Source organism: Toxorhynchites rutilus, chromosome 3, assembly GCF_029784135.1.
Source record: "Toxorhynchites rutilus septentrionalis strain SRP chromosome 3, ASM2978413v1, whole genome shotgun sequence".
NCBI lineage: Eukaryota > Metazoa > Arthropoda > Insecta > Diptera > Culicidae > Toxorhynchites > Toxorhynchites rutilus.
In genome coordinates this window covers 201261376-201287094 of record NC_073746.1, presented here as the reverse complement: position 1 = coordinate 201287094, position 25719 = coordinate 201261376, and the positions used below count along the sequence as shown (strand labels likewise).

The following is a 25719-nucleotide window of genomic DNA, read 5'->3' as shown; positions in this document are numbered from 1 at the left end:
GCATACCAATCAAATTGGAAATTTTCTAAGATTTTTTTTGTTTGATATGCTATACATTACAATCCCATAATCTGTATATGGTTTAAATTGATGAAAATTTGAAGCATTCCCTTTTTCCATACATTTGTTCTGTCCATTTGTGTACTTTCCCGAACAGAGCTGTCAATAACGGGTATCTTATGCAGCCACTAGAACAGAAACAACGAAGGGGGATAGCGGGAAGAGAAAATTTGCGAAGTAAACTTCACCCTAGCATAGCAAGTAAGCTGTCGCTAGCGTATAAGTATTGCATCTCCTCTGAGGAAAATTCTCAGAATCTTTCTGTGCCCGAAACAACAAAGGTCGCTTATTCTGCTCGTTTAGTGTTTAAAGTTTCCCCTCGAGCTGTGAACGCTAGCGAATATTTCACTTGAAGTGCATCTGGCATTGCAATTAACACAACCATCCGAGTCATGGCAAAGAAGGCGAAAAAAGAGAAGAGTGCAAATGATTATAGGTCGCTTCTAAACATGTTTGGTGTTTGGTTTTTTGTGTGTTGCTTGTTTTCGTTGCGCGAAACATAGAAACTTAGAAAAAACTTTGTGGACGGTTTTGAACGAGAATCGAGAAACGGTCATTCTCGCGATATTTCATTTTTAGCACTGTAACTGTGTGCATCTGTTGGACGCGTGTTTGATGCTTTTGACGTAGGACTACGTCTTTCATTTCTATACCGGGGTGTAAAATCAAAGTTTCGAAAACGAGAGCGTTACGCCGGACACCGAGATTTTGAGCGTTAATAGCTCTTAAACAACTGAACGAAATGGTATGATAAACACTTCATTCGAAAGATAAAATGTCTACGCGTTATATACTTGTTACTTTTTCATCTAAAAACTTGTTTCAATAGCCTTAAAATTGGTTTCAAAACAGGCTATTGAAATCACCAATCGGTATATAAGCGAGCGCCGCTCGTAAACCCACTCAGTTATAATTGAACAGCGATTGGAGCATGTTGTCGCTGTTGTTGTGAAGCTCTTCGTTTATCATGAAAGCGCTGATGAACGGTGTCACCAAGAGCCTGTTTGTGCACCTTAGGCCAGAAGGGAATCCACCAGAAGGAGAGTGATGCCACGGTTCCGCTTGAAACATCGGAGCAGCCGCCACACATACATACACGCGCGGAACCCTCGTTCCGCGTTCCGCGTACCAGTTCCCCTGGGAATTGAAAAATACATTCATGCGAAAGAGTTTATTTTAATGTTTTCTATTCATACAACACTGCAACCAAATACATTTGGTTTTGTGATTTTTCAATCAATCGCAATTGACAGGAAAGTTTCTGAATATTATTTTTCCCCATCAGTAGATAATTTTCGTATCCAATATTGGATGCATAACATGAAAAACGGAAAATGTTACACATCGCGAAAATCATGTCATTTTCGAGCGATTATTTGCATCCTACTCATATATTGCTGCGACCAAATACATTTCGTTTTGGATTTTTCAATCAATTGCGATCAACGTAAGACCACGTCTTTCGGCAATTTATTAGAGGTGCAATGAATCTTTAGGAATTCCCGCTCTACGCGCACTGGCAAACGATGTTTACTCAACAGTTTCTCAAACGAGAAATGGGTGTTGTGAGAAAGGATTAGCGAACGCAAAAACGACAAACGGGAGAAAGAGATGTTTGAAGGTTGAAGGAAATTAGCAGAAAACATCTTCATTTTATCTTCCGAATAATGTGATTATCATAGTACTTCCTTTTGCCGGAAACAGATTAATAACGCTCAAAGGAGGAATCGAATCCTCCGAGGAAATACCCAGCGCAAATTAGAATCGACTATAGATTGCGCCATTAGTACACAAATAACTTTATAATGCAGTTTCATCAAAGTGATTTCTTCGATATGGGGAAATATTCACTGCATCATGTCATGTATTTCATATTCTTCACTATCAAAATCCATATCCATGGCACCTATCGGTATCGAATTGTCATCGACAACACGATTTTCGCTAAATGCTCCCTTCAGTTCGGCCCGCAAAAAACTTTCCTGAACTCTAATACATCAAATTAGGAGCCCTGAAAAGGGCTGCTGATTATATGCTAAGCTAATAGCACGCTCTCCTCGGATACGATGGGCCAAGGACATCCTTGGGCATAATGTGACGCGCTTTGCGTGGATAGCACACAAATTGGTATCTTCGAATAGGCCTCCTGCAGTACCATAACCGCGAAGTTTGACGAGCAAGTCGGTTTTGAAGTTCCGGGCAATTCCACAAACCAAACGCTGCAAAGGTAGCTTGCGGATCAGCAGTTTGTTCGACCTCTGAAAGCGACGAATTTCACTTAAAGTTCCCGGTCGATAGCGATGTGGCTTCTTCACGCTTTCTGCGGCTGGTGCGCTTATCCGAGCTGCTTTCATGGTGCCTTACCACCGAAAGACTAACGAGCTGTCTTCTTGGTCCCAAACAAACAAGTCCTCACGGTGCGAGAGTAGAGTAAGAAATGAACGAAAGCAAAGGAAGCGTGATATTATATACCATAACAGACTTGAATGTAAACCCCACCCTCTTTATTATATTCTTAGCTTAGCCTGAGAGAGAAAAGAATAACATCGAAGTAATTATACAGTAATGTATTTGAATCCGGACACTTTGTGTTACATTCAATATCATACCGCAGACACAACATTTCGTGCATGCTGAATTAATACGATTGATTAGTAAGTATCAAGTAACTATCAGTAACTATATTAGTAACTATTAATCGCATAAATTGAACATGAAAAAAAATGTTATGGCTGTGGTATGATTTTGAATGAAATGCAGTGTCCGGATTCAAAAGCATTACTTCTTTTACAGTACAGTTAACTCAACTGAAAATTTTTCAGTTCGGCCTGCAAAAACGAAATTAATTGGAAGAGTACAGCATAATGCATAGACGTGAGTATGAGCTTCCCCATCTCACATTCCAATAGGATTAATGGGCTTCCAAGTGGGCGCGCTACATACGGATACGTATGATTTCAATAACCTGTTTCCGAAGCTATCATTAAGCTATTGAAACAATTTTTCGAGTCAATAAATAGCAATGATATAACTCTTGGACATTTTATCTTTTGTATGAAATGATTATCATACTGTTCCGTTGATCCGAAGCAGAATGAATCACGCTTAAAGAAGGAATGGAATGGAAAAATCTAATCGTTGCTGAAAAATAATCTGCCAGTTCCCGTAGGAATTGAAAAATACATTCATGCGAAAGAGTTTACTTTAATGTTTTCTATTCATGTAACACTGTGACCAAATATTGTTTAATCAAGTGCTATTAACAGGTGGTTATCGAGTTATCATTAACCACCGGTGGGCTTCAAGTATCGAGGAAAATCTGGAAAAATCTAATCGTTGCTGAAAAATAATCTGCCAGTTCCCCTGGGAATTAAAAAACTACATTCATGTGAAAGAGTTTATTTTAATGTTTTCTAACCATATAACACAGCGACCAAATACATTTGATTTTGTAATTTTTCAACCAAGTGTAATTAGCAGGAAAGCTTCTGAAGGTTATTCTTCCCCATCAGTAGGATATTTTCGTATCCAATATTGTATGCGTATGCAACGGAAAATGTTTCGTTTCGCGAAAATTATATAATTTTCAATCGATTATTGCTCAGTCTCCGAAAGTTTCAAACTCAGAGAGTTCATTCCCCTCTAGTTTGCCTTCCAAATTGCTATCGTAAACCATACCTTCTCTCGATTCAATCGCGCACAAAAAGCATTTATTCTGGTGGTGAAACGATATTCTGGTGGTGAAACGATATTCTGGTGGTGAAACGATATTCTGGTGGTGAAACGCATTCGATTAGAGGCGAATGAACTGAAAAGTTTAAAGCCTCTTTAATCCAACATCATCATCATGAAACGCATTCATTTTCCGTGAGGACATCGACAAGACAACATCGTTACTGAACGAGCTGAACTAGCTGGACGAGCTGAACGAGCTGAACGGCGAAGGATCGAGGGATCGAAGGATTCATTACCTGGCCTGACCTGACCTGAAACGCAATCAGTTTGTTTTAACTGTGAGGGAGCGCAGAAAAGCCGATCGATCAGAAGGAGAAGAGAAGGTGACCAGGAGAGTATCAGCATCGAAAAACGGTTCCCCGGGAAGACATCGAAGCAGCCGCCACACACACACATGTACGCGCGCAACTCTTTTCGTTTGCTGGTTATCGAGAAGAAACCTGGAAAGAAATGATCGTTGCTGAAAAATAATCTGCCAGTTCCCCTTGGAATTGAGAATTACATTCAAGCGAAAGAGTTTATTTTAATGTTTTCTATTCATATGATGCTGCGACCAAATACAATTGGTTTTGTGAGTTTTCAATCAAGTGAAGTTAGCAGGAAATCTTCTGAAGATTATCCTTGTGAAGAACCTTGTGCCTCCAACGAAACGCTCTCGTTTTCGAAGTCCCCCAAATATTCATTTACACATTCATTCAGAATGGATTTAGATTCAACTTCAAACAAATGATCTCTAAATCAACGATAGTCCTACGTCACCCTTGCGGTTATACCATAGATATAACCCACTTCCTGTTTTTGAATGACGATGCACTTCTTTTTCTTTCGAATTATAGACACTTGAAACTAAGACAGTTCATTCGTCTTTGATGGCGATGCACGGAAGATGCCTCTCGTTAATATTCAGTGCAATGCGTGCATTGATATAAAGAAACAAATTGCGACATATGACCAATTAGTGTATTGTTCTCGCAAAGGCAAAAAATGATCGTTGCTTCTCGAAATGATTCTACAAAACTACGCAAGCCATTAAACCTTTTCAGGGTCCCGGAACTTTTTACTAAAGAGTTATTTATTAAATTTCGACGTATTTGCAAATAATATTCGAAATGATAAACCATCAAATTTCAAAAGAAAAAAGATTGCGTAGTCCTACGTTCTAAGCGGTCGTGTCTCGGATACAACCCCTCGAATTTTTTACGATTTAATGCTTGCTGGGCAGGCCCGAAGGCAGTTTTAAATTGTTAAAATATGAATGAAATTTTTTACTTCATGTTATTGATTACTTGAAACATGTAGTACTGAATATTAATTAACCATTTCTATATAAATTTTGCGATATTTCCACTAAAGTACAATAAACAATCAGAAATGACGTATCCGATTGTAACTCTTTCGTATCATATGTAAGAGCTTCAATTGCCCTAAAATCATATTTCAGATAGCTAAAAGTCAATTGATTAATTCCTATTTGTACAAACATAAATGTTTATAAAAGTTCTATATACATACAAAAATGGTGATTCCCCGGGCCGAACATTTTACTTTAATATTTTCCGCCATTTTTTATAGCAGTGATGAACGTATATTCGTATGACAACAGACTTATTATGTTATTAGGTATTGCATAATAATTGTACAGTAAGTAACCTCTAATTCGACATTAAGTTAATTGGACGGACCTGTAATGGGACACAAATAATTGGACATTTTCATCTCTAATTGGATATTTTGTAAACATCGAGTTTGGTACCCAAAGTATGGCCCCAGATTGAAAGTAGCCACCAGATGTAGACATTGTACCACTATCAACGTGAATGTCCAATTACAGACCAATCAACTCTAATGCGACACTGAGTAGTGACTCGGTATGTCGAGGATTAGAGGTAACTTACTGTATATGCTATTTGGGTGCATCATATACCACCCAAAATATCAGATATTCGATGCTCTATATACGATTTAATGTTTGGTGGGTTGGCATACTTGGCAGCTTGGTTTGTCAAGTTCATAATCTCATGTTTACAGTTTTGAGTTAAGTGCAATTGAATGACAAAGTTGAACTAATTTATTTTTGTCGCTATGTTTATCAGAACGCAAAAGATCGGCAAACAGATAATCTTCCGTTCTTAAAAGTTAAAAATTTAAAAAAAGCAACGTGAAAGTTAAACACTTTTCTTGAAACCGGAAATATTCGGACTTAAAAATAATTTTTAACGTAATATTCCAAACATACATGTATTTACAAAAATCTATAATTATTATTATAATTATTATTATTATTATCATCAAGAACGTTTTCCGCCATTAGTTTTTTGGTTGTCTGTAGTAAATCGTATATACGCATGACAATAGTCGCACTAGATGCATGTATAAGTCGTATATTCATCCATCCAATCATCGTGAATACTGTTGCAAGTGGAAAATAAATGTGTGTTCATTGCTTATGATGCGAACATAAACAACAATATAATACAGTAATTTAAATTTTATACGACATGCCGAGGCACCACTCAGTGTCGCTTTGGAGGCGATTTTGGCTTGTAATTGAACATTGACGATGTGAGTTGTATAGTGTCTACGTCTGGTGGCAACTTTAATATGACGCCATAATTCGGGCCCCGAACTCGATGTTTACAAAAATGTCCAATTAAACGTGTCACATTACAGGTCTGTCCAATAATCCAAACGTCGCATTAAATGTAACTTACTGTATATAAACAATATTTATTCCCAGCTGTTTTGAGGCATCTCGCATTCAGTTGTCAGTGCAAGTTGGTGCAATTTTTAGAGTGTAAAAAAAGTTCACTGTTTACATAAAAGCAATCTCGAATCGGCCCCACTTTTTTGCTTGAAGTTACTATCCCAATAGATACAATACGGTAGCGCGACTTATGAGAAAGGCCTTTCAGCCATCTTGGATTTTGTATGTAAACAATCTGCAATATTTTGCAATATCTTTTTTTCGCTCTTTGTGTGTGGAATTGTTTTGGTGGGAATAAGGGCATTGAAAAGTTGAAAGGTAAGTCTTTTACGGTTAAAGTTAGGTTTGTGATATACTCTATCTTATATGTTTCAGCTCAAGAGAATAAATCGACTTTCGGTGTCGGTCGGTGATGGAGGTATTTTTCCCGCGTTTTGCAGCTAGAGACGTCGGTTAATTATTCGATTGTAAGGTTCTGGAATTTCAAGTTTTCCTATATCTAATATTCTTTGTTTCTCTGTTCTTGGTTAACAAAAACTTAATGCCTGTTTTTGATGGGGCATAAAAAAATGATATAAAAGGATTTCTAGGAACTTCCTGCGACTTGTTCTTGACTTGTTCAGCTCATATATTATAGAAAAAAAACCCGAAGTTGTAACGGTAAAAATAACCATAAGCCACCGATTAATTTATAATCTACAGTTTACAATTCTTCCGCAAGTGCAATTATTTCACAAGTGTGTATATGCGTGACCATTATATTTAGTGAACAACTAAACGAATGTCAAACATTTGTACTTTACTTTTGCACGTATGAATCTAACGACGAATAATGTGCGATTCACATAGCACGTTACGGAGAAGAACGTCTACGTTCCGTCAACGTCTCCACCAATTCACACATGCAGTCAATGCTTCCACCAGCACCGTCACGTCAAATGCCAAACGAATGATTTATTTAATTTTATCCATGGTGTCGCCACCTACAACAATTTTAAATTGCAATGCCTTCTTTCAAATCTGCATACCTAGAATCAGTTCTAAATTTTGAAAAATTCAATGAGAATCATTAAATTCAATTATTTCAATGCTTAAACCCCGTAGTCCGACCCTTATGCAATAATAATAACAAATAGAATAATTCTTTCAACTAGTCGTGAATGATTTTCACTCCGAAATTTGGAGCCAAGAGATATGTTGGCATAAAAAATACAGTAAGTTACTTATAAAGCGATAGGCTGGGGTACCACTCAGTGTCGCATTGGAGTCGGTTTTGACCAGTAATTGGACATTTGCGACTGGTGGCGACTTTCAATGTGGGGCCATAATTTGGGCCCCGAACTCAATATTTACAAAAATGTCCAACTAGAGGTAAAAATGTCTAATTAAACGTGTTGCATCACAGATCTGTTCAATTAGCTTAATGTCGAAGTAGATGTAAATTACTGTATAACCAAATCAAAACAAAAGCCGAGACACAAGGCCCAGACAAAAACCAAACGAGCCGTCCGTCTCCGTCAATTATTCTTTTCTACAAACCCTGCCGGTCGTTTTCGTTGAACGTATGCTGACGGGTCGTTACGTTGCTGGTGTATGTGAATGTTTTCATGAGAATTTCATGGTAGAATCATTGACGTATCGTGACGTGACGGGACGTGAACGTGACGTGTATGTTGTATGTAAATTGCACTTAATATATGAATCCGTTCAATCCGGTGACAAAAGGACTAAAATCAAATAAGAATAGTCCAAAAATGATATTATGCATTATATTTGATAAATATTCCACGCCACTGACACTAATTTATACATTTCATTGAACAATATCCTAAAATAGGAAAAAAAAGTCACTTGTCCAAAAAAGTTGCTCCTTTATGCGCGTCGGTGTCTCAGACCGAAGGTGGTGAAAAAGTGATATACGTCCCCTTCGTACCAACTTATACGATACGCTAAACGATGACGAACAACGAATGACGAAGCTAGAGAGAATCGCAATGTCGTAGTGTTGATGTTTTCTGAGAAATGAACGAATTATTGATTTCTTGGTCTCTCAGACCTATGCGCGAGTAAAGGAGTGTTACTCTTAAAGAAGGTAGTCTCAGCTCCCGTTCTAAAATAGAAGTATCCAAATTTAGAGTGCCAAGGAAAATATACTATACTAGTGGTCAATGATTCTATAAATAGTAGCTAGTAGCTATAGAGACCAAGCAGAAATATTCAAACAAATCAGCTATTCCAACAACAATCGAAGAATAGGTAGTTTTGAACAGAAAAAAATGATGTTGGTGTAATAAAAATATTGTGCATAATTCTCATGGTGTGCCCTTTTTTCAATCGTCCTCAGAAAATCATGAAATGGTAAATTTATCAACATACTGAAATACCATTTCATTCAAAAACCATTATTCTGCACCATGTTTATTACAAAATTATATTTAATGTAATTTCTAGAATTATGCCATCATATTTTTTTTATCATGAATGTCTGTTCTTTTCGATTACAAGAAATAAATATTTGCTCGATTAATCGAATACTCAAAGACAATTATTCGAATGAATCGAATATTTAAAAATGACCCTACGATTAATCGACAATTGAATAAACGAAAAATTTAGACATCTCTATTTGCAGCCAAATCCCTTTCCACAGTCCTCTGTATATTTTTACCGTTTCCCCTCGCGCACTTATTGATGACACGGTCACATCTTTATTCCACACACCTTGCCCCTGATCTTGGCCACGACTCAAATTTGACAGATAAATGACGCGTTACTAATAAAATAATGATGCGTTACTAAGGGTGCTCATACACTGTTTGACTGAAGTCAAATATTTAACTCTTTTTGACAAATAAAATTTGATCAACATGTACTGATCAAATATATTCCACACAAAACACGACAAGTAATTGGGTGCGTTGGATTAGTACGTTTCGTCCCGTATTCCGAAAAAAAAGTCCCAAAGTGTCGACAAAGTGTGTTTTTGACGATTTTTTTTGAGATGACAGTAGATCTCGACGTTTCATGCAATCTTAAGATATTTGGTATAAAAAAAATCGAAAACCCCGATTTCCTTTACTCCCCCCTAGAGTGATTTTTCGATTTTCAAAAAACTCAAATTTTGACCGTTTTGCGCCACTCCCACTTAAGTCCGATTGAGCTGATATTTTATAGGGTGTTTTTTCGAGGTGGTGAACATTTTTTGTGGGGTAATTTTTGAAATTCGAGATGACCATTTTCATTGGCACACTAATGTGCGATTCACATAGAACGTTACGGAGAAGAACATCTACGTTCCGTCAACGTCTCCGCCAATTCACACATGCAGCCAATGCTTCCAACAGCACCGTCACGTCAAATGTCAAACGAATGATTTATTTAATGTTATTCATAGTGGTGCCACCTACAACAAATTCAAATTGTAATGCCCTCTTTCGAATCAGCATGCCTAGAATCAGTTCTAAAGGTTCTAAATGAAAAAAAAATCAATGAAAATCATTGAATTCAATTATTTAAATGCTTCAACCCCGTAGTCCGACAAATAATTTAACAAAAATAATATATAGACTATTTCTCTCAGCTAGTCGCGAATGATTTTCACTCCGAAATTTTGAACTAAGAGATATATTAGCATAAAAAGTACAGTAAGTTACTTGTTCGGATTACGGAAAGAAATTCTTTGGATCAAATTCGCTGTTAGTAGATCAAAGCTACAAATATATATTTATTAATTAAATTCATATTTTTAATAGATTTACCCTTTTACATTTAGTTTCTCTTCCTCCTGCAATAGATTTTCTGCCTCGCAAGATTGCCTTTTATCTGCGAATCTTAACCCACGTGTTGTTCGTTTTAATCCGTTTTGTGTCCTGTCTTTATCATTTTAATTAGGTACAATATTCCAATTATGTATGAGATTACTCACGGCTGTAGTTCGACAAATTCACTAGTTATATCTATTATTTTAACTAGTATAATCAATTTAGGAATAACTTTATTTTAACTTGTGATTTTTAAACACGTACTTTCCACCATGAACCTTTCATGTTTTTTGCCTATTTGACAATTGACTAGTCCGAGAGTCAGTTGTAGCTCGTTTTTCGACATGTTTACTATTTGACGTTTTAGTGGTTCTGTTTTCCGACGAGGCTGCTCGTGTTCCCTGCGGTGTTGTTTCTAACATTACTTCTAATGCGACATGCCAAGGCACCACTCAGTGTCGCATTGAAGGCAATTTTAACCAGTAATTGAACATTCGTGACTGATGGAGACTTTCAATGTCTGTCCATAATTTGGGCCCCAAACTCAATGTTTACGAAAATGTCCAATTAGAGGTAAAAATGTCCAATTAAAAGTGTATCATCACAGGTCTGTCCAATTAGGTAAATGTCGAATTAGATGTAAATTACTGTACAACCAAAATCAAAACAAAAGCCGAGACACAAAGCCCAGACAAAAACTCAAGGAACCGTCCGTCTCCGTCAATTATTCCTTTCTACAAATCCTGTCGGTCGTTTCCATTGAACGTATGCTGACGGGTCGTTACGTTGCCGGTGTATGTGAATGTTTTCATAATAATGAAAACATGGTAGAATAACTTACGTAACGTGACGTGGATGTTGTATGTGAATCGCACTTAATAAAGCCCAATGCTATACGTAACGCAACTAACGAACCACCTGACAATTTGACACCTTGGACCTAACTGTCCGCTAGCTTGAAAAGAAATTGTTTTGCAAGAAAGCCATTAATAAATCTGAATTCAAAATCCACCATCTTTTTTTCTGCATGCAGAAGCGGACGTTGACGCGTAAAATTTGCAAATCTTTTTTAAATGTTTATCGAACGTTTTTCGAATCTTTTTTGAGGTGTAAATTTAATGTTGAAAGTTCAAAAAGTTCATATTAAGGGAGTTGAGGCTATTGAGAAAGTCCTGGTACTACAAAATGTCGGATACGGAAAACCATCTTTCGGATGAAAGTGGCGACCAGCTGCTTGCGGATAGCGGATGTGGTAAGTTTCATTTATTTTTCATGTATTGAGCCCGATGAAATATAATTTAACGTAGTATCGAACGAGATGGAAACAAATAGCGAAAGTACAGCAGTCAACAACACTCTAATTAGTAATGAAGAGCGGCAGGGGTCTCATGCATGTAACTCTGCGCCGGAATTTTATCGCGGTGAGTATCCGGTTACGCAAATCAATGGATGTCGTCAGTATGGACCACCGAGGAACTGGATCGGCCTACCTCCAAGATTTGGCTGTGAGATTTTTGTGAAGCGTATCCCTCCCGAATTCACCGAGAGGGAACTTGTACCCGTGTTTGAGCGTTTTGGCAGGTATGTAGGTTCACGAGATACAATATTTGTAATTGTTTATTAATGCTTGTGTAATTTGGATGCAGGCTGTATGAGATGCGTCTTATGATGGACTATGATAACCGAAATCGAGGTTATTGCTTTGTGCGTTACGCAAGCGAATACAACGCGAAAGTGGCGATTCAGGTGCTGAATCATCATTACGTCAAGGATAACCGGACATTTGATGTTCAGGAATCTTTCGAAAAAAGCAGACTATTTGTGGGCAATCTTCCGAAGAACGTTGATCGAACTACTATCGAAATCTCGTTCCGGGCGCTATTTCCTGAAATGACTAGATTCGTCATGCACAATCGTATTTCGGATGGAAACATGCATCGCGGATTTGCTTTTATGGATTTTTCAGACCACGCGGCAGCCCTGCGTGCGAAAAAACAAGCAACACCCGGATGCTTGCGGATCTGGGAACAAGATATAAAAATTGTTTGGGCCAATCCGCAGCGTTCTTTGGATCATTCTAGCATCAACGTCACAAAAACGCTGTTCATTCGAAACATCGACACTAACATATCCAAGGAGATCTTGCAAAATCTTTTTTCCGATCTTATTAAAAGCCAAAAATTTAACATTTCTCGGGTACGCGAGTTTGCATTCGTGGAGTTTCCCAGACGAGATCAGGCCGAATATGTAATGCAAACACTTCAAGGTCGCAAGCTGAACAATTTTCAACTGGATGTTGAGTGGGCGATGCCACATCTCAGGTAAGGAAATATTCAACTTTTTGGCATCTATTGCCTCTAGTATTAACAGTGGCGTTTCGTGAGTAAATTGACTAGTTGTGCACCTACACAGTGACCCAAAATTTTTACTCAAAGTTGCAAAATGGGGGTTAATTAGTGCTCGAATATTGTTTTCTTTATGCAAGGATTTTAATGGGTTGGCTGAACTATCACGCGTTCACTGATAAAACTGATAAAACACGATCGCGTTCCAAGCATTTCTGAGTCTAATTCTAATTTTGGACATTTTTTAAATATAATACAGGGTCTTTCAGGTTGAACGCTTACACAACAAATTTTAATAACCTCTGCAAAGAACTTATTTTTATTTCTAAAAAACGAATATAAAGCTTATTTTAGGATATTTTCTATGTGATAACGATAACGCGTTTTAAACGGTGAACAAAATTCTTCATGCACAACTCTCACATTACGACTTCGATGCTGTTGAAAATCCGAGTTATTTCATTTTGAAGTTCCTCCAAATTTTGTAACTTACTAACATAGCAACGGTACGTCACGTACCCCCAGGGGAAGTAATCGACGAAGAGAAATGTTAAAATTCTTGCCATAAGAGAACAAAGTTTCATTAAGCCTTCGAGTAATAAGATTTCCCTAAAAAATACACGTTCTTGTAAATTGTACATCTTGGCACTAAAAACCATTCGATCAGACTGAACGGATAGCCGAATATTATCGTCCCGAAGTGGGAAATGCAGTTTTACCATCGAAGGAGCAAAAAAAAAAAAATTTGAAGAAGCTATTCGATTGTGTGCGTGAGCGTTTAATCTGACAGTATTATTTTCGGGAACAAATTATTTTTTCAATTAAATTTCTTCTAGCGATACAGTAATGAAACTATTCGTGACATTCAACACTTTTGGCTGGTTCGTCACTTTACTTCCATTTTTGGAAGAATGTCGGGATTGAGAATTGAACTCGTGACCTTCAGCGTGAGAGGTATGGATGTTACCACTACGCCAGATCGCCTCCTGTTCTGTGCGATGGGCAAATCCGTCAATTAAGTTTCACAAAAAAATATTCTAAAGAAGCATTTTATTTTCGGTAGCCATCAGTATCAGTAAGCTTTTCGAGTCGCTCCTCTCTCATCGTTGATCTTAAGTAGGTCTTCATTTAACGAAGAACAGAAAAACTTAGTTCGACTGATGCTGTGATTGATGGAAGCGTTAGCGAGTAAAATAATTTCCGAAAAAATATCGTCAAAATTGCTACCGATCAGTGTTTATATAATCTCCGATATTTTCTACTCGACAAATTCTGACTTCGTATAGGACGCTCGTAGTTCATTTTCCAATTTCACTTTAGAAAATTAGAGAATCGACAACAAAGATCATCTATCAGCTTTTTGGGAAACTCCGTGCTGAAGAGTTCAAATTTCAAGTAAAATGCTTCACTTATTAGAATAAGAAAACCGCATTTTCAGCTCGTCGAGGATGCGGTCGACAATTGACATGTAAATTTTAGCATATTGTTCAATTTGATCTCCGCTTCTGCTGAAACCTGCCGCATCCTTGCATGTTTCCCAAATAGCATTGAATTTTAGATCGTCTTTCAACGCTTTTTTACTCGCACATGTGTTGCTGATACTCTTATCACATTCAACATAGTCCAGTTCTTATTGTTTTAGTGTATGGTACATAATGTCGGCAAATGAGAAATTTGGTGTCACCTAGACACATTTCTCTCAGACAAATAAAAATTTCTTTGTAATATTTTTCAACCATGTTGATCATCCTAAAGCTGTTGGCCCGCTTGACTTTGCACACGTTCGGGATCTTTTGCTGCATAAATTACTTCAACTCGCAATCGCGCTTTGGGCTTTGGATGATGAATAACGCCAACGAAGGGAGGGAAGTAAAATATTTCCTTGTTTTTGAATTTTTCGTGCAAGAGTGTAGCAAAACAATATTGAGAAAAACGACTTCTTCGCGATCGCCTGGATTCCTGCTGCAGAGAGCTGAGGGTGGTCATACACTGTTTTACCGAAGCCAAATATTTGACCTTCTTTGACAGATAAAATTCAACCAACGTATGCTGATCAAATATATTCGACACAAAACACGACAAGCAAATATTCAGTTATTGGATGCCTAAAATATTTTTTCAGTCTATTCATCAAAACTGTCGGTACGTGGTTAGGTTTAGGATTGGGCGATCTTTGGAAAAAGATCGATCTTGATGGGTCGATTTTTCAAACGGCGTAGGGATCGATTCACTGATCAAATCGGTACCAATGAATCGATCTTTGAAAAATCGAATGTCTTTTTTCCAATTTATTTAACTTTTTTGTGTATAACTGTTGTCTTTTCTTTAAACATGGAATGAACATTTAACATTTGAAGGGCTTAGAATGCAAGGGGTGTAAGTGACTTGATCGATTTCTCTTCATCAACTTTTTCTTTGGTTAATAACTCAACTGCAAAAACGTTCCAATTTGAGTTTGCTATAGAATCTGATAGATGAGGTTCTGACCTATGTTCCACATTGTCAAATACAGCATGAAATGTGTTTGCAGTTGAGTTATGACCAAAAGAGAGAGTCGATGTAGAGAAATCGATCGAATCACTTACTCCCCGTTCCTTCTATTCAAACATAAAGTTTCATTTTGATTCTCAGAATGAAGGTCACAAATAAATTGAAAGTCCAGAAAAAAGGTTTTTTCAAGGCATTCATGTTGAACCGCCATGGAATTATTTTATTAACCCTCTACAGCTCAAGCCCGCCTTTATACGGGCTTCGCTGATTCTCTTTTCAAATTATTCAGACATTATTTTCAATGTTCAGCCTCACTAGAACGTCTTTAGAATATTTTCATCTATCACACATACACATTGTTTTTATGATGGTAGCTCTCTGCTAGGAGTATTTTATGTTGAAAGTAGGGAATTCGAGATAAAAGTGGGGTAGGTTTTTTGACGTAGGACTACATCTAACCTTTCAAAAAAGGGACCCATTTCAATATTTCGGTGTGAAAAAGTGTTCAGTTTTTGAACGCTAATAACTCCTCAATTATGAATGAATGGATTTTGGTTCCAAATACACACATTGATAGGAAATATCCTCAGCAATTGTTTATATGCTATACATTACGGTTTTTCAGCTCATATAAAGTTCAAATTGATGAAAAATTGGAAGAAAGAATTCCATACTTTCCCATACATTTTGTCTGCGCTCCCGCAGCAAACAGCTATTCATTACAAGCAACCACGGGTACGGGCGAAACGTATGAACAAGGTAAAGGAGGGAGACAGAAAAGAGATTATTAATAAATATAGGCGGTCGCTACAACGTTAACTACTATATATACTATATAAAGTGAGCGATGGTGGGGCTTGGCCACATTCTATCATCGGACGCCAAGCAGGAAAGACGCTATATTGAAATTTATTTTCTTGCTGCATTTGCCGGGGATGTATGCGGTGCGATACCGCAAGAGTGAGAGACAGGAGTTTCAATGGGATGTGGAACAGGAGAGCCCATCGAAGTGTGTTAAAAGCGGTGGAAGCGTCGCGTGTGAATGAGTGGCTAATCGCGCTCGATTTGATAGAATCCTGGAGTTCTTAAACGGTTTTATTTAGCTGTGGCATATTTGTATGTTTGTATGTAACATGTTTGTCTATGGCGCTGTACCACATTAATTTGAATTTGACCCCTTTCCTGTTGACCGGTTGATCAGAAATTTGGAACACACCTTTATCTCTGCAGTCAGTATAAAACTGCGTATTTCATGATCTTGAAAATCCAAGAGGGACGAATGACCTTTGGGTTGAAGTCCCTTAAAAACAAGAACCGATCTTGAAAATCCAAGATGACAGCTACAAAATGGCGGATTACATATTTTCTCAAAGCTCCATCAATATGGGTATCAAATGAAAGGGATTGACTAGTAGAACACGGTTATTTATGAAAAATGCAAATCCAAAATGGTCACCAACGCAAAATGGCGGATTACATATTTTCTCTAAACCCCATCAATATAGGTATCAAATGAAGGACTTGACTAGTAGAACACAGTTATTCATAAGCCCAATTATATCGCGATACCAAACGGTAAATTCCTATTACGACATGCTTGCCATCAAGTATGTGTTCGTTGCCGGCTGAATAATAACCCCTGCAACATTTGCACCGCACGACAAATTTTGATTTTTTTGTATTTGAATCTAAACGTTTGAGTGTTTGCTGAGTGCTGAGGTTTTATTTTATCCTTTGATTTTTTTCTGTAATTTTGTACATGAAAAGTTGGGATCTGTGCTCTATGACATTCGAATAATGGACACCCCTTGGTGTAGTCCTACGTCTCTCCGGTTATGTCCCCGACATTACCCACTCGTCTTTTTTTAGATAAATAAAAAACATGGACGGTAGAGGGTTAAATAAATATATTGAAAATTATTATTAAAAATTCAACAACTGATATTAGTCCAGGACTCCGCTGACAATAATCCCGCTGAATCTAACAGTGTCATTCTGGCATTTAGTCAAAATCTTGGTAATCCCAGTTCTAGAAAAGAGCGCTTCAGCTGGACCTGATGTCACCATCCAACTTCGTCAAAATTTGCACTGTCAGCCTAGTGAATGTGATGGTGTAAATATAATTTGTAACCACTTGTTTTGTAATGGCCAAACTTACAAAACTGCTTCTCCTAAGTTTACGACCAGTAATTTGACAATGAAAGGGATCTAATGTTTATGAAATTTGTCAAGTGGTTTTTGGTGAGATTAAAATCAATGTTCACTGTAAAACAAATATCCATTTTTTACGATCAAAAAGAAAAGATCGATTTGCGCGATTTTTTGAGTAGGAAGAATCGAACCGAAAAATCCGAGGTCGGAGAGGAAAAAATTGATCTTTTAAATATCGTTCCAAGATCGCTCAATCCTATTCACTATCACTAATTTGACATCCTCGAGAACTATCCAAATGATAACATCGTGTTTATAAAATTTGTCAGGTGAGATTAAAATCGATGTACACTGAAAAAAAAAGCAGATCTAAGATTGAAAAAGTCGAAAGAAAAAGATCGATCTTCACGATTTTTTCAGGTACAGTGAATCGATCTAAAAAATCGGAAATCGAAATGGAAAAGGTCGATCTTCTGAAAATCGATTCAAGATCGTCCAATCCTAGTTAGGTTACCTTAAGTCAGTCAAAATGTTTCCATGTTCGATGTTTGACATTGTTTGTCACTGTTGATAATTGAGGAGTGGCAAACAAAATAGTGTTTGTACAAATTTCAAACCAAACTTTATCTGTCAAAAAGTGTCAAATATTTGACCTCCGGACAAACAGTGTACGACCACCTTAACGATATTGTTGCTAAAGCTGTACCGGACTTCTCACTACTAACACCTCTCAATGACAAAAATCTTTCGACGGGAATACTTGTATAAAATTTAAAAAAAAGTTCAATGTGTTTCAGAAAACACTGCCGTGGCATTTTTTTTTTTTTTCCAAAATATATTTTTTATTAAGGCACATGTGGCGTTAGCCTGACGGGGCCGGGAGTCCAATATTTTGACAATTTTTGTCTTACAACTATGTTAGTAATATGTAACCGATTACTCGCGGTTGGCTCGAGGTTAGTATTACAAGTGTTCTCATAATTGGTATGTTGCAGTCTTCGATGCTCTATACGTGTGCCCGACACGGGCTACTTCCTATTGGGATGCAGCTGACCATTAATCAGCAACGCTCCCTAGTCTGTACCCCATATCTAGCGTGGTGCGTCTTTCTCGACTCGAGGAATCCAGGATAGTATGGTCACTAGCCGGCGCAATCATCAGTTCGTGTAGAGTTGTCATGAGCGGTACAACCTTTGGCTCTTGTTGAATGATCAGTGGACTGCACAACCTTCGGCCCGTGCATCTGTAAAGAGTGTGTGTATGTATTGCCGCGACTATGTAAAAGTTTATCGATCGGATAGGAGGGATATGAAACGGGGACACAACGAAGGAAACATCATTAAACGTTGACATCGGCGTTTCTGAGGAACAGGTATAGATGAAGCAGAAGATCAGGATCCCGGCTACCTAAGATATCCCGGACGGGGATATCCGATTTTCTGCCTTTTGCTCTCAGTGCTCTAGAGAGCTGAGAGCGAGCAGCATGGAATCGGATACACGACCAGACAACATGCTCGATGTCGTGGTAGCCATCGCCACAATCACAAAGATTGTTTGCTGCGAGCCCAATGCGATAGAGATGCGCGTTTAGGTTGTAGTGATTGGACATAAGCCGAGATATCACGCGAATGAAATCACGACCTACATTCAATCCCTTGAACCATGCACTCGTCGAGACCTTAGGGATAATCGTGTGTAACCAACGACCGATCTCATCTTCACTCCACATGCGCTGCCAACTAACGAGTGTGTGCTGACGAGGAATCTGAAAAAATTCATTATATGCAATTTGCCTTTCAAAAAGTGTGCCTTCTGAAGCGCCCACCTTAGCTAGCGAGTCCGCTTTCTCATTCCCCGGAATCGAGCAATGTAGCCGTGGCATTTAGAGGCCAGATAACGATGCACCCGTGGCCGAGTGGTTAGCGTCTCACTTTGTCTTGCGGGTGTTCGGGTTCGATTCCCGTTCTGGCCGAGGGATTTTTCGTCAAAGAAATTTCCTTCGATTTGCACTGTGGTCACGCGTATTCAAGAGCTTGCCCCTCGGAATACATTCAAGGCGTGTTATTTGGCTTAAGAAATCTCAACTTAGTATTAGCAAATGACGCTAGTTAGTAAATACGTTGAGACGGCAAAAGTTCCACAGGGAACGTTAAAGCCATTCAAGAAGAAGAAAATGATGCATCTTTCTTAGCCAAACAATTACACATGTCCTTATAATTTCTTCTATATACAGACATTATGCATTCATCGTGACCTCGGAAGCTCAACTCATGTGAACCGAGAAGACAAACTAATTCAATGAGGATTTTCATGCCTTATCTGTTTTTGTTCACAATTGAATTATGTTTGTTTCTTGCAACTTAATTAGCATGATCTAACGCATCTCGTATCGATTAAAGTTCCATGTAACCGTTTCTAACACAGGTCGTGTTCATCTTGTTCAATTTTTGTCGTGGAATATCCATTTTCGCAATAAGCTATTTCTCTTCCACAGTCCTTTTCGCAAAGCTCATTGACAATATCCATGCGGAGGCGATCTGGCGTAGTGGTAACATTCATGCCTCTTACGCTAAAGATCACGAGTTCAATTCTCACTCCCGACAGTCTTCCAAAAATGGAAGGTAAAAGTGACGAAAAGTGTTGAAAATCACTATGATACAGAAATTGTGACGATATATCGCGAAAAACACTCAATCGGTAAACCGAAAAAGGCTAAAAGGCTTCACCAGTAGCTTTAAAAAATCGTGTTCGATACACATTTTGGAAAAACTTTTTTTGTGCAGTAGATAGGGACAGCATAAAAATAGTTTCCCCCAAGAAAATAACTCAAATCCACGCCGTTCACCGTTCAATTTCTTGTGTTTCCCTGCTTTGCGACGGGACAGTTTACCTTTTCAGTTGCGCGTGGCTGTGTTGTGTTTCTAACAGCAACAAGTCATGCGCAAGTTAAAGCATTTGATGGAAGGATGGGAATGATTAGAGAAGTGGATAATTTAGACACAAATATGCATTTTTCGCACTGAAATGCATATAAACTATCGAAAAAAAACTAAATAAACGTGAATTTCGTCAAATATGCTTCTTTTCATATACCGTACAAAAAAATCGCACAAAAAAACCGCACAAAAACAGGTTTTCCTGTACAGTTTGTGCATAGGAAAAGTGCACAGACTGATGTTGATGACGTAATAAATCATCCGCGCCAAGCAAGCTTTCAGAGAGCCTCTATATGAAAGCACCTTACGTAAAGAGCGCCGATTGCGGATCTGAATCTGGATCTGGTTGTATAAGTCCGGGTTGCGTGAGAATCGAGAGAGACTATCGATGAGGAGATCTGATTGAACCCACAACCGTTCTCTTCTCTTGTGCATATCTTCCATTGCACGAAATTGTTGCCAACACATTGGCCTTTTAGTTAACCAAAGCTTCAACACAATTTTATCAATCTGTGTGTAGATGTACATCATTCTCGTGCACAAATGAAAGTGCGCGAGCTGGGAGAGCGTTGAATAAGTGATAGAAATAGAAACCAATATTTTGCATCCTCGTTTCTTGATGTTCGTTCTTCTTTACTATCAAGAACGCTTATGTACACGGGGTAGCCAAGTTCCTTATGATTTTCATACTTTCCATACGTTTCTTTAATTGAACTATACTGCCGTTCTACGCATAGTTGTCCCATGTTCCAAAATCAGCAACTGAGAAAAACGCATTCAAAGTTTTCTAGTATATTTTTCTACCAGAAGCTTTAAACATTTCGGTTTAGCAATACACTGGCTTTTTTACAAGCAGAGAACTGTTGCAAGATGCAAGATTATGAAAAATAAACATACAGGTCGGACTCTATTATCCGGAGTATTAAAAAAATCATAAAATAACGAATTTTCTCTCGGTAAACTTAATATAATTATGCTTTGCACCTATTTAACGGTTTTATCTAGGTTGACCCGTTTGTATGTTTGTGACTTTGTAACTTTATACCGTACCACATTGATAGAAATTTAACCCCCTTCCTGTTGACCGATTGATCAGAAATTTGGAACACATCTTTATCTCTGGTGTCATTATAAAACTGCGTATTCCATACATAGTATGGAATTGAAAATTCTTGGATCTTGAAAATCCAAGATGGCGGTCGCTACAAAATGGCGGATTACATATTTTATTAGAACCGTTTCAATGTGGGTATCAAATGAAAGGGCTTGACTAGTAGAACACAGTTATTTGTGAAAAACGTAAATTCAAGATGGCGACCGCTACAAAATGGCAGATTATGTATATATTTCCTCAAAAGCCCATCAATATGCGTATCGAATGAAAGGACTTGACCAGCAGAACACAATTACTTATGGAAAATGTAAATAATAGATGGCTACCGCTACAAAATGGCGGATTACACATTTTCTCAGAACCCCATCAATATGTATATCAAATGAAAGGGATCGACTAGTAGAATACAGTAATTTATGAAAAATGCAAATCTAAAATGGCCGCCCTCACAAAATGGCGCCATATATATTTTTTTTCAAAACCTAATCAATATGGGTATCTAAAGAAAGTTCTCGACTAGTAGAATACAGCAGATCATGAAAAATCCAACTCCAAGATGGCCGCAGTCCCCAAACAATAAATTACTTTTTAAATGGTTTCATTCAGCTTGAACTGTTTGTATGTATGTTTAAATGGTTGTAGGGTTGTCCCACATTAATCACATTAATAGAAAATTGAGCCCGTTCCTGTTGACTGATTGATCTGAAATTTGGAAGACACCTTTAATTCTACTGTCATTATAAAACTACGTGTTCCATGATCTTGAAAAGTTCAATTTGGCCGTCGCTAAAAAATGGCTGAATGACTTGACTTGGAGAACACAAAACATAACAAACAACATAAATTCAAAAAGGTTGCCGCCACTAAATGGTCGACTATGTATTTTTTGCAACCACTCACAATCACTCAGTGTTACAATGGCTAAATTCTGCTGTCATGATTTTTGTCCCACATTCCTATGCGTTCAACGCACTGTGCGTTGTCTTGTGTGGGTGACTACTTTGTTTGGTACAGAGTTCAGTTATCCATTACTTATAGGAGCACCGTATTGGTTCGTGAAAAAGTTCACTAGACATTTAGGACATTTAGGCTTCGTTTAGGAAAACATAAGCTGATATTTGCTTGAGAAAAATATAAGATTAGCATGGTTTCTTGCTGTGGTGGCTGAGAGCAGACAAACGACCAGAACGGTAAAAAGGGTACGGTGGCTGAGAGCAGACAAACGACCACAAAGAGTTAAATCAATCAATCTTGGTTACAGACTTAAAAATTCAAGGTAGGACAATTATGCCTAGAATATCAACATGGGACAATTGAACTTGATATGGTTTTTTGAAAAACTGGGAACAAACAATGAGTTTTTTTGTGTTTTTCCGAAAGACTATGCATAAAAACATCGTTTTATGAAGAAGGGAGTGCTCTGCCATTCTATGCAGAATATAAATCTCGTTGTTATAAGGTATTCGCTAAAAAAGCGTACACGTGTTCTGTTAAATTTTTTTTATTTGTTTGAGAATTAGTTCGGACTTCCAAACCACAAATGAGTACATCAGCCTTGCTGAAAGCATGACATACAATACAATACAATACTTGAACCGATTTATTTGATATGGATCTCCAAAAATGGTGGGACAGTTATGAATAGAATATCAACATGAGACAATTGATCTTTATGTTTTTTTGTCTGACAGTAGGTATATTTTTAATAAAGCTCATATGGCGTTATGAGCTTGAAGTTGTTTTTTTTAAAGCAGGGAACAAACTATAACTTTTTTTTTGTGTTTTCTGGAAGACTAGGTATAAAAACATCGTTTTATGAAGAAAAGTGAATATAGTCAAAAAGTAACATGGAACAACTATGCATAGATCGGCAGTATAGTATGTGCTAATAAGCTAATAAGTACATTTTTTTCTTTTTGAAATATCAGGTTGTGCAGTGCACGAGGTGCGCATATGGACGAGACGCCACTGAGTATTAACAATAATATAGGGATGCAACAAATAAAACACTAACATTTTTCGTCACGCTTTTATGAAGCAAACTGACCCTCTAGTTAACCCTTAGACCAACCCACAGGAATTCGTTCCACAGCATGAAGAATTACGACTTTGACTCGCTGCTGCGCATCAAGTGCATCGCTAACAATTGGGATCCTCCTATAATCCTGTATGGTCGGATTTTTGCGCTGAGTCGTATACAGCATGCAGTCGTTATCATGCGCCACAACGGTCAGGCATATGCGTACTTTGTAGAGATTTCATTCGCTGGATTGTGGGATATTCAGAGCCGGATCTACGAAGCATTGATTACTATTATTCGCGAGGACGGAAAGCTGCCAGAAAATAATTTGTTCATTAATGTTAAGGACAATAGAATGAATCTGAGTGAGTCGCGAGAAGGTACAATCGTTTTTTTGTATTAATAACACTGCTCTCTATATTTTCAGTTGGTTCAATTTTTTTGCTCGATCAGCCAGTTCTGAATCTAGCACAGGGCGTTGATTTGTCTCTGAAAGTTTTTTGGGACGAAATTGTAGATTTGTGCGCCGTCGTTAACCAAATTCTCAACTACTCGTTTGATGATTTGTACTGTCTCTACTGGAGGGAGTTGGAACGTCCGGAACCTTTTTGTTACCTGGAAACGATTCAACTGCAGGATCGCATTGTCGGATGTTTGAATCAAAATTTCCGTGATCGTCCACCACTGAATGGCATGCTGGACAATCGCGAGGTTGTCCTGGTACTATGCGATCGATGCACGCTATCAAACTACAATTTTTCCAAGAAGAAAAATTACATAGCGCAATCGCTTTCTTCCATCGAGAACTGCAACTTCAATACCGTCAAGTTCGCCACTCTACAAATGATGCCAGCCAGTTGCGTCCAAGCACCTAGCCGTTCTCTGGAGAAGATTGAAGCCGTCTTCTACGGCCCAGATCCTTATGTTCATGCGGAAATCCACGGCAATCAACACATTAGCATGTCGAACTACGGTAACATACACTCTGGACTCGCGTATGATCAACAATTTGGTGGCGGTCAGTTACTGGCGGAATCGGGCGAGATGAGACAACCGCATCAACTACTTTGGCCCGCGGCGCCCCAGCCAATGTATGCACCGTTACCGCCACCTGGATTTATGGCCCAACCGTTGCCACCGCATCCATTCTTTGTTTCACCGTTAAACCGGCCTCCGCTCTCGGATGATTTTAGTGTACCATCCTGTTTTTCTAATTTCGTTCATGGACATTGTTGAAGTTTGTTTCTTTTGATTTTCTTTTTTGATATTCGATTATTTCATACGATATTTTAACATCGTTACTACTCTTATTATATTATGACTGAATTCTTATCATTCTTGTTGTTTTAGAAAAGCATTAATTCGTTTTGTATAATGTTCTTACCTAATGAATAAAAATACTTCGGTTTACTGTATTTATATATCACTCTTCTGAATTTTCTCGAACTCTGATCACATCCCGAAAAGTTTTTTTTTATAGTGATAATACATTCCAATGATGTGTTTCTTCATTCCTCGTCGATAGTTTGTGATAGCCAGACGTGTATTATGTATGAAAATATTCTGTCCGTTTGTGTACGCGTCAAAAACTCGAAAGTTTGGAACCAACTCTCAAACTATGATACAATAGAGCAATTCCAAATGAAATCTTCCTAAAAATGCAGATTTTATAAACATGTTTTTTTGATTCGAAAAAAAGTTTGCATTCCGTTTGGGTTGAAAGAAATATGAGTTTTCCTCATCAATTGGGAATATTTTGACTCAAGTGTAACTTTTCAATATGGCGTATAGATTTTAGTAAGAGAAATCTTTGATAATTTATATCACAAAAACTATGAGTCGTACCGAAATAGTCGGCCTGATTCTGCGTGGCGTGTGAGGTGAGATGACAATTGTCACTTAGGTCACGCGATTCCACCAGGCGTATGCCGTGAGAAATCTCACTTGGATGAACTCTCACTGTATTCCCGCTCTCAAATATACGTGACGATTGTCACATGAACTGGGATTTCTAGGTGACAATCGTCGACATGTCTTGAGGTGTCGACAGCGTATAAAAACAAATGAAAAATAGAAGAGGAATAATAAGTGTCTTTGGATCGTATAGAATCGATAGTAATGGTATTGTATGTATCAATAAATTCAATTTATCTTCAATTCACAGTGCGAGTGACGAGTTGCAAGTAGTTTGAATTTTTTGTGAAGGCGGTAGTGAATCTGTTATCCCTCAATCGGACGAATAAGCACAACGAAATTATTTCCATTTCATGAAATCTATTTATTTTCTCTAAAATATATCTATCACATGGATCTTGTGTTTCATCTATCTAGCCGCAAGTCATCGTCAACGAACTGCATATCTATTTCAGAAGCCGTGGTATACGCCGGAGCCGGAGCCAGAGC

General features: G+C 37.9%; 1 protein-coding gene across 1 annotated transcript; it reads left to right on the top strand.

The window, feature by feature from the left end:
• Window positions 1-880: 880 nt before the first annotated feature.
• On the top strand, window positions 881-24666 carry LOC129777603 (uncharacterized). Its single transcript, XM_055783974.1, has 5 exons — window positions 881-11512; window positions 11568-11841; window positions 11907-12581; window positions 23374-23681; window positions 23744-24666. The coding sequence occupies exons 1-5, from the start codon at window positions 11446-11448 to the stop codon at window positions 24550-24552; spliced, it is 2133 nt and encodes a 710-aa protein (XP_055639949.1). The 5' UTR covers window positions 881-11445; the 3' UTR covers window positions 24553-24666.
• Window positions 24667-25719: the final 1053 nt, after the last annotated feature.